Raw genomic sequence first — 15,371 nt, 5'->3', positions numbered from 1 at the left:
CCCTTTTTTCCTTTTATAGCAGTTTTAAAAATGGCAAACTGCTTTCAGAACACAGACATGACAGAGTTGCTCGGGCAATGCTAACAAAGTGAGGGGCAGAAAGACATGAATGCTTGTGAAGGATGGGAGGGAGGGAGGGAATAGGCGGAAGGTCTTCATGACTACAATAGATCAGATTACCATAAACATTCTCGTCCCCTGCCAGGAAAAATAAATCTGTCTTAATTCTTTTCCAACCCTTTCACAATGGCTTGTTTTCCTCACCGCCCCGTTCCGTACCTCCCACACTCACCACCAACACCCTGTTCTCTCTTTATTTTTTCCTCTCTCCGGTTCCCTCCCCTCCCTAGGACATGGTGAACGGGTACCGCTGTGTGTGTCTGTCGGGTTTCGGCGGCGAGCACTGCGAGAAGGACATAGACGAGTGCGCCAGTGGCCCGTGCCTGAACGGTGGCCGTTGCAAGGACGACGTCAACGGCTTCCAGTGCCTGTGTCCGCCCGGTTTCTCTGGCAACTTCTGTCAGGTGAGCAGAGATTGGCACCACACCCCCTCACTGTGCCCAGAGCCCACCCAGAGTTGGTCCAAGTCACCTCAAACCACAACACTGATCCAGGTGCAGATATTGCTCCATCCTTGTAATGGTTTATGGTTAGGATAGGAGGTAGTATAATCTGATCCTAGATCTGTGGTTAGGGCCAACTTATCTTGAGTAAATCCAGAGTAAGTTGCAGTCACCTCAAACCACTGATCCACGGTCAGATACAGTATTTCCCCATACTTTTAATGGTTAAGGTTAGGATTGGAGATGGGGTAATCTGATCCTAGATCGGTGGTTAGGGCCAACTTTCCTTGACTGCCTCCCTCTCTCCTGCGTGAATCTCCTCACCATGATCTGTTTTCATTGATATCCTCCTCTTCAATTGTTTCCCTCCTTTTTTCCCACGTTCTGTTAGTTTTTTTGGTGCTACCTTTCGCCCCACTGTAATCGCACCTGCGTTTCGCTCTGCGATCGTTTCTCTTTGCAACTCTAAACCAGAGCTTTGTTGCGCTTGTTAACACTTGTGAACCTTCTGTCTGGGCTAAGTCTGTCTTCTCTTTTCCCGCCTCCTCCAACTCCCCACTGCTAAGCGTTTGTTTATGGTTCTTTAGCAGGTTTCCGTGGTGAAGTCTACAATAGGTTATTATGGAAAAGGTAAAATGGCAGGTATTACTTTACATGGCTTATGTCTAAACCGTTCTGTTTCTGTTCTCACCTTCTCAGCTGGATATCGACTACTGCATGCCGAGCCCGTGTCAAAGCGGGGCCCAGTGTTTCAACCTGGCTACCGATTACTTCTGCAAATGTCCCGAAGACTACGAGGGCAAGAACTGTTCCCATTTGAAGGACCACTGTCGTACCACACCCTGCAAAGGTTCATAGTAGCTTTTTGCTTTAGCCTTGTGCAGTCTTTACAGTGCTGTAAAAGTCTGTTGGTTTTCAGTGTTAGCCTAGCCAGTTTCGGCTAGCTTGGCTAATGCTAATGAAAGGTAACACCAAAAATTTGAGGTCACTCGTCTCACTTTGATTTTTTTTACAGCCAACTGTAAATCTGAGAGGGGGGCTTTTTAGCCGAGCAGAGCCTGTAATCTAGTCCGCTAACTCAAGGCCATTGTGCTGGGTGTGTGTGTCACACTATTGTGTGTGAAGACCTAGGGTTAGCAAGCCTGCGCGGCGCTAACCCGTTCTCCGCCGGTCCCCCAGGGCCTCGTTACCATGGGAAGGGTTAAGATTTGGTTTCTTGTCTTCGAGCAGCTACTGCTGACAGAATACTTTTTTGACAAGACACTCCCTTCAAGAACCCCCACCGCCCCCCTCCTCCTTCTGACAAATTGCCTCTGCTTCTTAAATTTTTCCTCCCCTCCCTACTGGACTTTGTTCGTCTCTCCAAAACGCCCCAGAATAATCTGACAAACTGTGAAGTGCTCTGTGTGTGTTCTTCCTGCTAAATACTCAATAGACCCCCTTCGTTTTCTCACTCTGGCGTGTGTGTGCGTGCGCATTTTTGAGAGTAATTACAACAGTGTGATAAGGGTTTATACCCTTGTATTTAGTTAACTACTTTTATCTAAACACACACCACAGACTAAATAAATTAGGAGGGCCTTGGCATGTGTTGTATCTGTTGAATATTTATTTTTTGGAAGGTGTAGCAGCCAAAGCATTTGTGAAGGTTTATACGATGTGTGGCAACGTCAGTTTTGTGCAATAGATATCAACATTTGTGATTGCCATATATGCACACTGTCCTAACCTCGCCCGGTCTCTCTCCCTCAGTGATTGACAGCTGCACGGTTGCCGTGGCATCCAACAGCACCCCTGGGGGCGTGCGTTTGATTTCGTCCAATGTGTGCGGGCCCCACGGGCGCTGCCGGAGCCAGGCTGGGGGCCAGTTCAGCTGCGAGTGCCAGGAGGGCTTCACCGGGACCTACTGCCATGAGAGTAAGTGACCCCTACACTCCACCAGTTCCACCAAGAGGTGAAGAACGGTGGATGAATGGCTGAATGGAGGATGGCTAGGGAGGTGGATGGATGGATGGAGCCTTGGATAGATGGTGAATGGTTGAAGTGTGAATTAAGGGGTCAATGTGGGGGTGTGATGGAGGCATGGATAGAGGAGAAAATGTGGCAGAATTGAGGTTGAAGTGGAGAGGGCAGAGAATGGAGGAAGAATGTTATTGCAGAGGTAGAGGACGGGATGGGCCCTTCTTGAGAAGTGGATGTTCTTTACAAACCCTCCTTCACTCCGACCACAAGTACACCACAAGAATCTCCCTCCCCGTTATAGCAATCGTTCCTGGCGCTTGACAAGCGATCTCCCTCTGTCACGACACATGCATCCTTGGGTTCAAAGCGTGCTCTTGCACCCTCCAAACCCGGAGACTTTGTTATCCCCAACACTTCTTTCAGGGGAGAGTGGTGACCCCCTTGATGATAATTATTAGCTCCCTGTTTAATGGATGGCCATTTTAGCTGCCGGCTCCCTAGCCCAGAGAGGTCAGGCGGCCTAGCCCTGGCCCTGCCAGTCACTGGGTTATCAGCTCTAATGGAGGACTGGAGGGCCCCAGGCGAGGCCTATGCTGTCTCTCAGACACAGGCCTTGATTAATGACCCTGCCCAGCCTTCGCTAGCCTGTCAGGGGGTGGGGAAGTTGTTAAATGAGGGGGGCTCCATGCCTCCCCACCCCTAACTCTCATTCTCTTTAGACAGGAAGTCTGCCTGGCCTTGTCTCTCCCACGCACGCACACACACACCCAACACCAAGATCTCTGTTTTGGTTTTGGGTGACAGAAGAGGGAGTTTTTGGAATGGCTATTGGTGGGAGGTTACTTGACCGGAGACGACAGCCAAAATAAATGGGGCACTAGGGAACCTGCAAGGCCTCCGTTGAATGTGTAATGTGGAAACAATGCGAGTTGTTCACTTGTTCTAAGAAACTCTAGAAAAATTGTAAATGGAAATGGTAAATAAGTCCTTGGTGCACGCCTTGATTGCATGGCTTGATATTGTGCATATTCTCAGACTTATTTTTCCTCTTTCTTTCACTCACTCTCTCAGATATAAATGACTGTGAGAGCGGCCCGTGTCAGAACGGGGGAACGTGTATTGACAAAGTCAGCCTGTACCAGTGCATCTGTGCCGAGGGCTGGGAGGGACCCAACTGCAAAAACAGTAAGTGAATTGTCTTCTCGCCACACACTACTGTTATGTAGTCATATTTGTTTATATGAATAATGGCTTTCACTTTCTTTGAACCACCGGTGGATAATACATTATGTTATTGAAGTTATATACAAGTTATTTAGTTGCCGGCTACATTTTAGAGAAAATTGTAGAGGCCCCCCATCTTGTCACTGTAGAGACATTTCTGCATTTTTAAGCCAATTTCCTGCAATTCTACACATTTCTCAGTGGAGCTTAGATTCTTTTTCTGCAGCTTTAAAGCTAATGTCCTGCAATTCTATGCATTTTGCCATGGATAATGCCGTGTTTTTGCTCAAACATAACAAAATGAATACTGCTAAATTCATTATTTTGGAAATGTTCTATTCTCGCTGACTGTCAAGCTTTTATTTAGGTGATTTGAGAACGAACAAAGATCATATTATAAAAAAAATATATAGGACCATTATCTTTTCTGCATACTTTATATCTGGTTTGTCATTGAATTTGACACTTAAAGCATTTTCCCATCCTGAACGTTTGACTTATGCGACCCGGAAAAAACTGTTAGGCAGCCCGCCCAAGGATTATAATGGCAGAAAAACACATGCTTGTTTTTCTTCTCCTTGAAGATGCTGAACAGTCTGTTTTTTTTGTTTTGTAAATTTCATGTTTGTCTCTGTCTTGTCTCCTCAGACATTGACGACTGCAACACCAACCCCTGTCGCAACCGCGGCACGTGCCGGGACCTGGTAAACGACTTCTACTGTGAGTGTAAGAACGGATGGAAGGGCAAGACATGTCACTCAAGTAAGACCCCCTTACCCCTTACTACAGTATTGCACGCTTTTTGTTTTCGCCCTGGGGCGGCCATGTGTGGTGTGAAGTATGCGTGTGGGTGGGATGTAAGCATGTGTGCATGCTTGTACGTGTTCGAAAAGGGTGTGTTTATGTACATAAATGAAACCTATATATGCAGGTATGTGTGTTAGGGACTAATGGTTTCCTGACATTGACTATGAACAGTTGCTAACATGTAGTCTTTTTCACTTCCAGGGGAGAGCCAGTGTGACGAGGCTACGTGCAACAATGGCGGAACGTGCTACGATGAAGGGGACACCTTCAAATGCATGTGTGCTGCCGGATGGGAGGGTGCCACCTGTAATATAGGTGTGTAGCGTAGCCGGCAGTGCTAAATTATTGCAGCTAATGCTATTCCACCTGAGCATTCACCACAACCACTATGATTTTGTTTTCCCTCAACATTTGACAGTAATGCAATGTCCTGCACATTTTAAATTCCTAAAAATAGACATTTTGAGTCTGACAAAACACTTAGTTTAGATACTGAATTGCTAAACTGTGGTGGCTGAGGTAGCTGCCTCTTTTAACTAGTGCTATAGCAAAAGGCTAGGTCCAAAACTAGGCTAAAGGTTGCATTTGCCCATTCAGCATTTTCTAGTTAGCAGGTAGGCTAAAGGTTGTGTTTGCCTATGTAGCATTGGGTGGCTAACAGGATGGCTAAAGGTAATGTTTGAATGTGTAGCATTTTCCAGCTAGCTAGCATGTTGGCTAAAGGTTGTGTTTGCTTCTCCAGCTAAGAACAGCAGCTGTCTGCCTAGCCCTTGTGAGAACGGAGGCACCTGTGTGGGCAGTGGAGACTCTTTCACCTGCGTCTGCAAAGAGGGCTGGGAGGGCCTGACCTGCAACCAAAGTGAGTGACCCCAGAGTGTGTATGTGTGTCCTCACTTGTCCTAGTAACTGGGGTAGGTAATACATCTTTGGTAGAGAATTGTAGTCTTGTGCACTATTAGCTGTTCATAACAACTTGATAACGTGTAATATTCAGTAGCACTACATTTTAACCTGCCGTAGTAGATTTGCACAGTTTGGCCTTTGTCCTTTATGTAAAGAATTTATCTAGCTAAATCTTAACGATAGGAAACTTTTTTTTATTTTTTTTATTTTTTAGATTAATTGCACGTGGCCTCTCAGCTAGCCACAAATTCATCTTGAGTTAGTATTCTGACGTGCACTCTGTCTAACCGAACTTTCTTTTATTTCTCATTTTACAGATTCCAACGACTGCAATCCCCACCCTTGGTAAGTCAATCCCAAGCCAAATTAGGGCCAGTAAACATATCTTCCCTCAGGAATGTCCTGCTGCTGATAACACACACACACACACACAGACAGACTTGCGTATACACTCAGCGTCAACAAAGAGCCACAAACAACTCACATAACCCTGTTTGCTCAAGACTTCACAATCAGACATTGTACCTTGTTCCACTTCCTCCTCTTCCCAACACCATTGTAAGAATACTATACATTTATCTTTTAAAGAAACAATATTTTTGTGGTGAAATCATTTAATACAGAGGGAATTCTGACTGATGCTTATTTAGATACTTTCTAAGACATTTCCCACCCATTTAGTTAATTATTATTGGTTAAGAGCTGTGACCCCTGACCTCTGTCTCTCTCTATCATTTTCTCTGCAGCTATAACAGTGGAACCTGTGTGGACGGAGATAACTGGTACCGGTGTGAGTGTGCCGCGGGATTCGCCGGACCAGACTGCAGGATTAGTGAGTATTAACCCTTTGCGTTCCTCTCCCCCCCACCCCCCTCACTATTCTTAAGCTGTGACAAAAGTCAGTTAAGTCGGGGCTAAATCGGGTTTAAGTCTCTTGGATTTGGTGGTGCTTGTAGGACAACACAATGGAGGATGAGGCTTATAAGTTGGCTAGATAAGTTCACGCTGCTGTTAGCCCTTTGATCCAGTTAAAGAGAGCTCAGATGGAGAAGTTGATCACCTGCACTCATTCCCAATGATAACTTGACCACCCAGAGTTAGTCCAACTATCAACTATTAACCACCAAGGACTAGGAATGAAACTAGGGTAGAGTTTTGAATGAATTAGTTGATCTTCAACATTTTTTTTTTTTGGGATGAAGTTATACTGCTATGTAATTAGCATAGTTTGATATGTTTGTAATTAGCAAAGTTTGGTCTGTGGCTCTGCAAAATATCAGTCTCAGCAAAATGGTTCTAAGACGTGTATCATGTGTCATTTGGAAGTCTCACTTGTAGTCACTCAGTCTGTTAGTCGGTAGGATAGATGGACCGATGCATATAGATTGATGAACAGATGAAGTGACAGAAATAGAGTAGTACCCTAACAGTTGCCGATCTTGTCCCCTCAGACATCAACGAGTGCCAGTCGTCACCCTGCGCGTTTGGCTCCACCTGCGTAGACGAGATCAACGGCTACCGCTGCCTGTGTCCAGCAGGGAGGGCCGGCCCCAGATGCCAAGAAGGTAAGACCTCTAGCCTCTATGTGTTCCTTTGGAGCCTTATACTTGCTTCAATAAATACATTTCCCATCATGATCAGCAGTGTAATCATCCCTGTTGGATTCTGGCATGACAATGGACTGTATTTTAGTCAGAAACTTGGTCTGAATTTTTGTTCCTTGTGCTATAGCTCTTTAGGTGGTGTTTATAGGACATCAGATAAACAAAGTATAAGTGCACGGTACAATAGCTTTATTACCATAACATCACAAGAACCTAAGTCTTAACAAGAGTCGATGTAGGTGTAAACAGTCAACCTGAATAAAACGCAGTACATCTAGGATTTTGGGCATCTATAGCAAATGTTTCAGGTTCAATCGTGATGAGAGACTAAAATGGCCGCCTCTTGCTTTGCAGTTACTGGGAAACCCTGTGTTGTCAACGGTCTGGTGGCCGTGGATGGGACCAAATGGGAAGACGATTGCAACACCTGCCAGTGCCACAATGGGAAGGTCACCTGTACAAAGGTACGAAACCTCAGGTTCTACGACAAGCTGGCTTTTTTAGCTTTTGTTTGTACCATATTCCATCCCCATAGTGATGTGAGCTAGCTATGCAATGAATGACCTCAAATTCTCACCACCTCTGACCACAGTTGACCACATTCCTGTCCCCCTCCAGATCTGGTGCGGTCCCAAATCCTGCCGGGTCCACAGTAAAAGCCACAGCGGTGGCGAGTGCCCAGTCGGTCAGACGTGTGTGCCCATCCGGGATGAGCGCTGTTTCGTCAAGCCATGCCCCAGCCAGGGCGAGTGCTGGTCGGCCTCCCACAGTCCCCCGCCCCACGCCAAGTGCCACCCCGAGAGCAACTGTGCCAACGTCACCTTCACCTTCAACAAGGACACGATGCCACAGGTGAGTTGGCGCAAGCCACATCATCATAGAAATGTATTCTAACTTAAACTAGGAAGTACATTTAACCAATGGCAAAACATTGTCACATCCAGTTTGGCAGCATTTCATATACCTTGGTAAGACTAGGAGCAGTATGCAGTTTTGGATGAACTGTGATGCCGATACTTTGAACTTATATGTTGAACCTTTTGACCTCTGTGTGTGTGGCAGGGCTTGACTGTTGAGCACATCTGCAGCGAGCTAAGGAGTCTGTATGTGGTGAGGAACCTCTCGTCGGAGTACTCAGTGTCCATGACCTGCGAGCCATCGGCAACTGCCAACGAGATCCATGTAGCCATCGTGAGTACCGCTTGGCTCAAATATTGCCCTCAATTCCATGATTATCAAGAACAAGCAAATGGCCATTTTGAAACATACATTAGTCATTTAGCAGACACTCTTATCCTAAGAATAACTACATTCACTAAAGAATTTGTCCTGTTTCTCACAGTATACTCAATATTCTTTCAAATGAGATATATGGAAGTTAGTCTACATAGTAGTTACTTTGCTTGTACGAAGACTTAGAACTCAATTACTTTTTTATTTTTTAGTCGACGGAGGACCCCAGAAGAGGCAAGGCTCCTATCAAAGAGATCACAGACAATTTCATAGACCTGGTCAGCAAGCGAAACGGCAACAGCACTATCATCACAGCCATCGTCGAGGTCCGAGTCCAGAGGAGGCAGAGCCACAACCCCAATGGTGAGAACACAGAGCACAGGCAGCCAGTTTTTGTTTCTGCAAGGACATTGACCTTCACTAGTGGTGGGATGGTTTTATGTACCTAGGTTTGAAAAATTCCTGAGCATTTCCCAGGTTTTCCAGAAATCCTGGTTGAAGGATTTGGGGAATTTTGCAATTCAAAATTGTTAATGGGAAGAGGGAGAAGATGACATTGCTGCTGCTGTCAACTTCTGCTTCGACTATAGTTTTTGATATCTGAGTCTCCCTCGTTCGTTCTAGTCTTTGATAACTGACGCCTTCCCTCCCTCCCTTTCTCCTTCCAGCAGACTACCTGGTTCCCCTGCTGGTGTCTGTAGTCATCGTCATCTGGCTCTTGGCTGTGGCCTCTGCGTTTATCTGGTGCCTCAAGCGGCGCCGGAAGCCCAGCACCCACACGGGTGTCAACACCCAGTCATCATCCCCAGCGACGACAGCCGAAGACACCAACAACGCGGTCAACAACGTGCGTGAGCAGCTCAACCAGATCAAGAACCCCATCGATAAACACGGTCCGACCAACGGCCTACCCCCAGTTAAAGAACACCCCAACCACCACCACTATCACTACGAGGACAAGAACTCTCTTGTCAATGCCAAAATTAGAACAAACAACTCCGACGTGGGTAGCCACCATTCGGATGACGAGGAGTCTGAGAAGAGGCTTCAGAAGGCTAGGTTCCCCAGGCAAACGCCGTATACGCTAGTGGACCGGGAGGAGCGGAGCCCACAGCCCCTCAGCACGGCCGGCAAACACCCCAACTGGACTAATAAACAGGACAACAGAGACTTGGAGTCGGCGCAGAGCTTAAACCGAATGGAATTCATTGTATAGCGCACAGCTTGGCGACCTTGGCCCGGCCACTTCAACCGGTTTATCATCGTTGGAAGGTCAACTGAGGGGCGCTCCAAAGTTGTTGATACCGTTTTTGAATCAAAAAGTTGTGTTTTACCCTTCACAAAGAAGACAAATTTCCCTGTGTTTAATTTATGTTTCGACAAGCTGGCTCACACTGGCAATAACGGTTGGCTGTGGTTTGGCTGGATTTCCGGGTGCTGCGTTTGTTTGCGGTCTTTTGCAAAACTAGCTAGCTTCGAGGCGCCACTTCTTTAAATGGAGATATCGATGTACGTGTAAGAACATCTCTACGTTGTTCGGTAAGCTGCTGTCAAAGGCTTTTTACAGGCTTTTTCCCAGTAGTCTTACAAAGTGTACGATGAATATTTATGTGGGTTTAGCCTCTAACTGGTTTTGTATTTGTACGCGCTTCTGCATCACCATACCACAGCAACTATCAAAAAATATTATTTATTTTTGTTTAGGGGCAGGTTGAGTCTGTCAGCAGTTGCTGCCGATATGAAGAATTTGTGTCAATGTAGAATGTTGTATAGATCTGTAAATATTTTTTTATTAATCATTGTGTATATTTGATTTATTAACTTAATAATCAAGAGCCTTAAAATATCATTCCTTTTATTTATATGCATTGTTTAGATTTGAAGGTTTGACAGCTTTGTAAGCTTACAACTTCCTTATTTTTGATGAAAATATTGTTTCAATATATAAAGTGAGGTCAAAGTATTTGGACATTGACATTTTTTGTTTTTGCTCTGTACTACAGTACTTTGGGTTTTGAAATGATACAATGACTGAGGTTAAAGTATAGACGGTCAGCTTTAATTTTAGGGTATTTTCATCCATAATGGGTGAACCTTTTAAAATAATTACCACACTTTTTGTACATGGTCCACGTATTTCAAGAAACCAACATTTGGACAAATTCACTTGTGTATTAAAGTAGTTAAACGTTTATGATTTGGTCCCATATTCCTAGCACGCAATGACTACATCAAGCTTGTGACTCTACAAACTTGTTGGATGCAGTTGCAGTTTCAGATTATTTTGTGCCCAATAGATTTGAATGGTAAATAATGTCCCATGTGGCTCAGTTGGTAGAGTATTGCGCTTGCAACGCCAGGGTTGTGGTTTTGATTCCCACGTGGGGAACAGTACGAAAATGTATGCACTCACTACTGTAAGTCGCTATGGTTAAGAGCGTCTGCTAAATGAATTAAATGTTAATGTAATGTCATTTTGGAGTCACTTTTATTTTAAATAAGAATGTTTCTGAACACTTCTACATTAATGTGGATGCTACCATAATTACAGATAATCCTGAATTAATTGTGAATAATAATGAGTGAGAAAGTTGGAGGCACAAAGATCATACCCTAAGACATGCTAACCTCTCACCATTACAATAACGGGAGAATAGCCTTTTTCGGGAGGGTATGATATTTATTCCTCAAACTTTCTCACTCATTATTCATGATTCAATCAGGGTTTCTGTAATCATGGTAGCATCCACATGAATGGATGAAAATACCCTCAAATTACAGCTGACAGTCTGCACTTTAACCTCAGTCATTGTATCATTTCAAATCTAAAGTCCTGGAGTACAGAGCCAATACTTTTGGACCTCACTTTGTTTCATAAATGCCAAAAGTGTTCTTGAAAGAATAGTTTATTTCTTAACAATTGGATGGGCATTTTTGGCCCCCCAAAAAACATGTTTTTGAACGACGTCTGTTTGAAACCATTTCTATGGTATATTTGCCAGGACTCTTTTGTAAGTACTTAAATGTAAATGGGATGGGAGGGGAAAGGACAAAATAACATGGAGGATGATATTGCTGCTGCAGGGTCATTTAAAACAACTAAATGTGGCAGACACATTGCTTGCCAATTAAATACTTTTAAGGGAACAACATTTATTAATTTTTTTGGTTGCTTGATGTTTGCATGTACAGCATAACAAAAGAAAGTGTCAAGAACAGGGCCAGAAAAAAATGTCCTTACTTTGCATATTTTTTTGCATATATGGTAATGAACTGTAATAAATGGTGGAATTCGTTTTGCATGCCCCGGGTGGGTGGAGATTTCACTTAAGGACCAATGGAATGGTCTACAATGAGGAAACTCTGTTCACCGGGCCATGCAAAACGAACTCGACCAATGAGATACTTGAAGAGAGGAGGTCCAATAAGAACACTGTAGAACTGTCATGTGACACATAGCCTTTCTAGATCGGAGACCACGAGGCTGTAAACATTTTTAATTTTTATTTCAATCGTTTGCCCTTAAGATCATGATAGAAGAGAAAGTGTTTGTGTACATTTCACTTTAGTGTGTTAAGAACTTGAGAATTAAAGTATTTTTGGGGGGAGGTTGTTCCTGGCAATAAGTCTTGTTTTGTTTTGGAAAGTAATATTTATTAAAATATTTTGTACAAAAAGAGAACTTCGTTTTTGGTGTGTTTTCCATTGCTTTCTGGGGCAAAGGTTCTGTCTGGTGGCGTAAGTCGGCGGGTGTAGACTAGACGATATGGCGGATGAGCCGCATTTGCTGTTGAGTGTTGAACAATGACGACTTTGTCTGAGCCTCGACCATCCCTGTCCTCTCTCACACATGCATGCACAGTCTCAGCAGACATGTCAGAGAGTTTAAAAGGACTGTACACAGCCCTAACCTGCGTGGGAACAAGCCTGTCTTTCACCTAAATAAACAGAATGAGACACTTGCAAATGCATTTACAGTGAGGGAAAAAAGTATTTGATCCCCTGCTGATGTTGTACGTCTGCCCACTGACAAAGGCATGATCAGTCTATAATTTTAATGGTAGGTTTATTTGAACAGTGAGAGACAGAATAACAACAACAAAATCCATAAAAACGCATGTCAAAAATGTTATAAATTGATTTGCATTTTAATGAGGGAAATAAGTATTTGATCCCTCTGCAAAACATTACTTAGTACTTGGTGGCAAAACCCTTGTTGGCAATCACAGAGGTCAGACGTTTCTTGTAGTTGGCCACCAGGTTTGCACACATCTCAGGAGGGATTTTGTTCCACTCCTCTTTGCAGATCTTCTCCAAGTCATTAAGGTTTCGAGCCTGACGTTTGGCAACTCGAACCTTCAGCTCCCTACACAGAATTTCTATGGGATTAAGGTCTGGAGACTGGCTAGGCCACTCCAGGACCTTAATGTGCTTCTTCTTGAGCCACTCCTTTGTTGCCTTGGCTGTGTGTTTTGGGTCATTGTCATGCTGGAATACCCAGCCACAACCCATTTTCAATGAGGGAAGGAGGTTCTCACCCAAGATTTGACGGTACATGGCCCCGTCCATCGTCCCTTTGATGCGGTGAAGTTGTCCTGTCCCCTTAGCAGAAAAACACCCCCAAAGCATGTTTCCACCTCCATGTTTGACGGTGGGGATGGTGTTCTTGGGGTCATAGGCAGCATTCCTCCTCCTCCAAACATGGCGAGTTGAGTTGATGCCAAAGAGCTCGATTTTGGTCTCATCTGACAACACTTTCACCCAGTTCTCCTCTGAATCATTCAGATTTTTCATAGGCAAACTTCAGACGGCCCTGTATACAGTGGGGGAAAAAATTATTTAGTCAGCCACCAATTGTGCAAGTTCTCCCACTTAAAAATATGAGAGAGGCCTGTAATTCGTCAACTATGACAGACAAAATGAGAAAAAAAATCCTGAAAATCACATTGTAGGATTTTTAATGAATTTATTTGCAAATTATGGTGGAAAATAAGTATCTGGTCAATAAGAAAAGTTTCTCAATAGTTTGTTATATACCCTTTGTTGGCAATGACACAGGTCAAACGTTTTCTGTAAGTCTTCACAAGGTTTTCACACACTGTTGCTGGTATTTTGGCCCATTCCTCCATGCAGATCTCTAGAGCAGTGATGTTTTAGGGCTGTCGCTGGGCAACACAGACTTTCAACTCCCTCCAAAGATTTTCTATGGGGTTGAGATATGGAGACTGGCTAGGCCACTCCAGGACCTTGAAATGCTTCTTACGAAGCCACTCCTTCGTTGCCCGGGCAGTGTGTTTGGGATCATTGTCATGCTGAAAGACCCAGCCACGTTTCATCTTCAATGCCCTTGCTGATGGAAGGAGGTTTTCACTCAAAATCTCACGATACATGGCCCCATTCATTCTTTCCTTTACACGGATCAGTCGTCCTGGTCCCTTTGCAGAAAAACAGCCCCAAAGCATGATGTTTCCACCCCCATGCTTCACAGTAGGTATGGTGTTCTTTGGATGCAACTCAGCATTCTTTGTCCTCCAAACACGACGAGTTGAGTTTTTACCAAAAAGTTCTATTTTGGTTTCATCTGACCATATGACATTCTCCCAATCCTCTTCTGGATCATCCAAATGCACTCTAGCAAACTTCAAACGGGCCTGGACATGTACTGGCTTAAGCAGGGGGACACGTCTGGCACTGCAGGATTTGAGTCCCTGGCGGCGTAGTGTGTTACTGATGGTAGGCTTTGTTACTTTGGTCCCAGCTCTCTGCAGGTCATTCAATAGGTCCCCCCGTGTGGTTCTGGGATTTTTGCTCACCGTTCTTGTGATCATTTTGACCCCACGGGGTGAGATCTTGCGTGGAGCCCCAGATCGAGGGAGATTATCAGTGGTCTTGTATGTCTTCCATTTCCTAATAATTGCTCCCACAGTTGATTTCTTCAAACCAAGCTGCTTACCTATTGCAGATTCAGTCTTCCCAGCCTGGTGCAGGTCTACAATTTTGTTTCTGGTGTCCTTTGACAGCTCTTTGGTCTTGGCCATAGTGGAGTTTGGAGTGTGACTGTTTGAGGTTGTGGACAGGTGTCTTTTATACTGATAACAAGTTCAAACAGGTGCCATTAATACAGGTAACGAGTGGAGGACAGAAGAGCCTCTTAAAGAAGAAGTTACAGGTCTGTGAGAGCCAGAAATCTTGCTTGTTTGTAGGTGACCAAATACTTATTTTCCACCATAATTTGCAAATAAATTCATTAAAAATCCTACAATGTGATTATCTGGATTTTTTTCTCCATTTGTCTGTCATAGTTGACGTGTACCTATGATGAAAATTACAGGCCTCTCTCATCTTTTTAAGTGGGAGAACTTGCACAATTGGTGGCTGACTAAATACTTGTTTTCCCCACTGTATGTGCTTTCTTGAGCAGGGGGACCTTGCGGGCGCTGCAGGATTTCAGTCCTTCACAGCGTAGTGTGTTACCAATTGTTTTCTTGGTGACTATGGTCCCAGCTGCCTTGAGATCATTGACAAGATCCTCCCGTGTAGTTCTGGGCTGATTCCTCACCATTCTCATGATCATTGCAACTCCACGAGGTGAGATCTTGCATGGAGCCCCAGGCCGAGGGAGATTGACAGTTCTTTTGTGTTTCTTCCATTTGCGAATAATCGCACCAACTGTTGTCACCTTCTTACCAAGCTGCTTGGCGATGGTCTTGTAGCCCATTCCAGCCTTGTGTAGGTCTACAATCTTGTTCCTGACATCCTTGGAGAGCTCTTTGGTCTTGGCCATGGTGGAGAGTTTGGAATCTGATTGATTGCTTCTGTGGACAGGTGTCTTTTATACAGGTAACAAACTGAGATTAGGAGCACTCCCTTTAAGAGTGTGCTCCTACTCTCAGCACATTACCTGTATAAAAGACACCTGGGAGCCAGAAATCTTTCTGATTGAGAGGGGGTCAAATACTTATTTCCCTCATTAAAATGCAAATCAATTAATAACATTTTTGACATGAGTTTTTCTGGATTATTTTGTTGTTATTCTGTCTCTCACTGTTAAAATATACCTACCATTAAAATTATA

At 44.3% G+C, this 15,371-nt stretch overlaps 1 protein-coding gene across 3 annotated transcripts in view; it reads left to right on the top strand.

Annotated features, from left to right (window-relative positions):
• Positions 1-10,769, top strand: part of LOC311117256 (protein jagged-1b-like) — a 30,256-nt gene extending 19,487 nt beyond the window's left edge. For 2 of the 3 annotated variants that reach the window (XM_084192225.1, XM_084192227.1), the window contains exons 12-26: positions 351-524; positions 1,263-1,413; positions 2,316-2,480; positions 3,597-3,710; positions 4,398-4,511; positions 4,758-4,871; positions 5,299-5,415; positions 5,777-5,804; positions 6,206-6,291; positions 6,911-7,024; positions 7,418-7,527; positions 7,682-7,915; positions 8,126-8,254; positions 8,509-8,659; positions 8,965-10,769. In XM_084192225.1, coding sequence (XP_084048351.1) covers positions 351-524; positions 1,263-1,413; positions 2,316-2,480; positions 3,597-3,710; positions 4,398-4,511; positions 4,758-4,871; positions 5,299-5,415; positions 5,777-5,804; positions 6,206-6,291; positions 6,911-7,024; positions 7,418-7,527; positions 7,682-7,915; positions 8,126-8,254; positions 8,509-8,659; positions 8,965-9,512 — 2,349 coding nt within the window. In that variant the 3' untranslated portion in view covers positions 9,513-10,769. The remainder of the gene's footprint in view (positions 1-350; positions 525-1,262; positions 1,414-2,315; positions 2,481-3,596; positions 3,711-4,397; positions 4,512-4,757; positions 4,872-5,298; positions 5,416-5,776; positions 5,805-6,205; positions 6,292-6,910; positions 7,025-7,417; positions 7,528-7,681; positions 7,916-8,125; positions 8,255-8,508; positions 8,660-8,964) is intronic. The other variant, XM_084192226.1, reaches the window with a different exon arrangement.
• The last annotated feature ends 4,602 nt before the right edge of the window (positions 10,770-15,371 follow it).

Source organism: Coregonus lavaretus, assembly GCF_964263955.1.
Source record: "Coregonus lavaretus genome assembly, contig: HAP1_SCAFFOLD_3538, whole genome shotgun sequence".
NCBI classification, from domain to species: domain Eukaryota; kingdom Metazoa; phylum Chordata; class Actinopteri; order Salmoniformes; family Salmonidae; genus Coregonus; species Coregonus lavaretus.
This window is presented reverse-complemented; position numbering and strand designations above follow the sequence as displayed.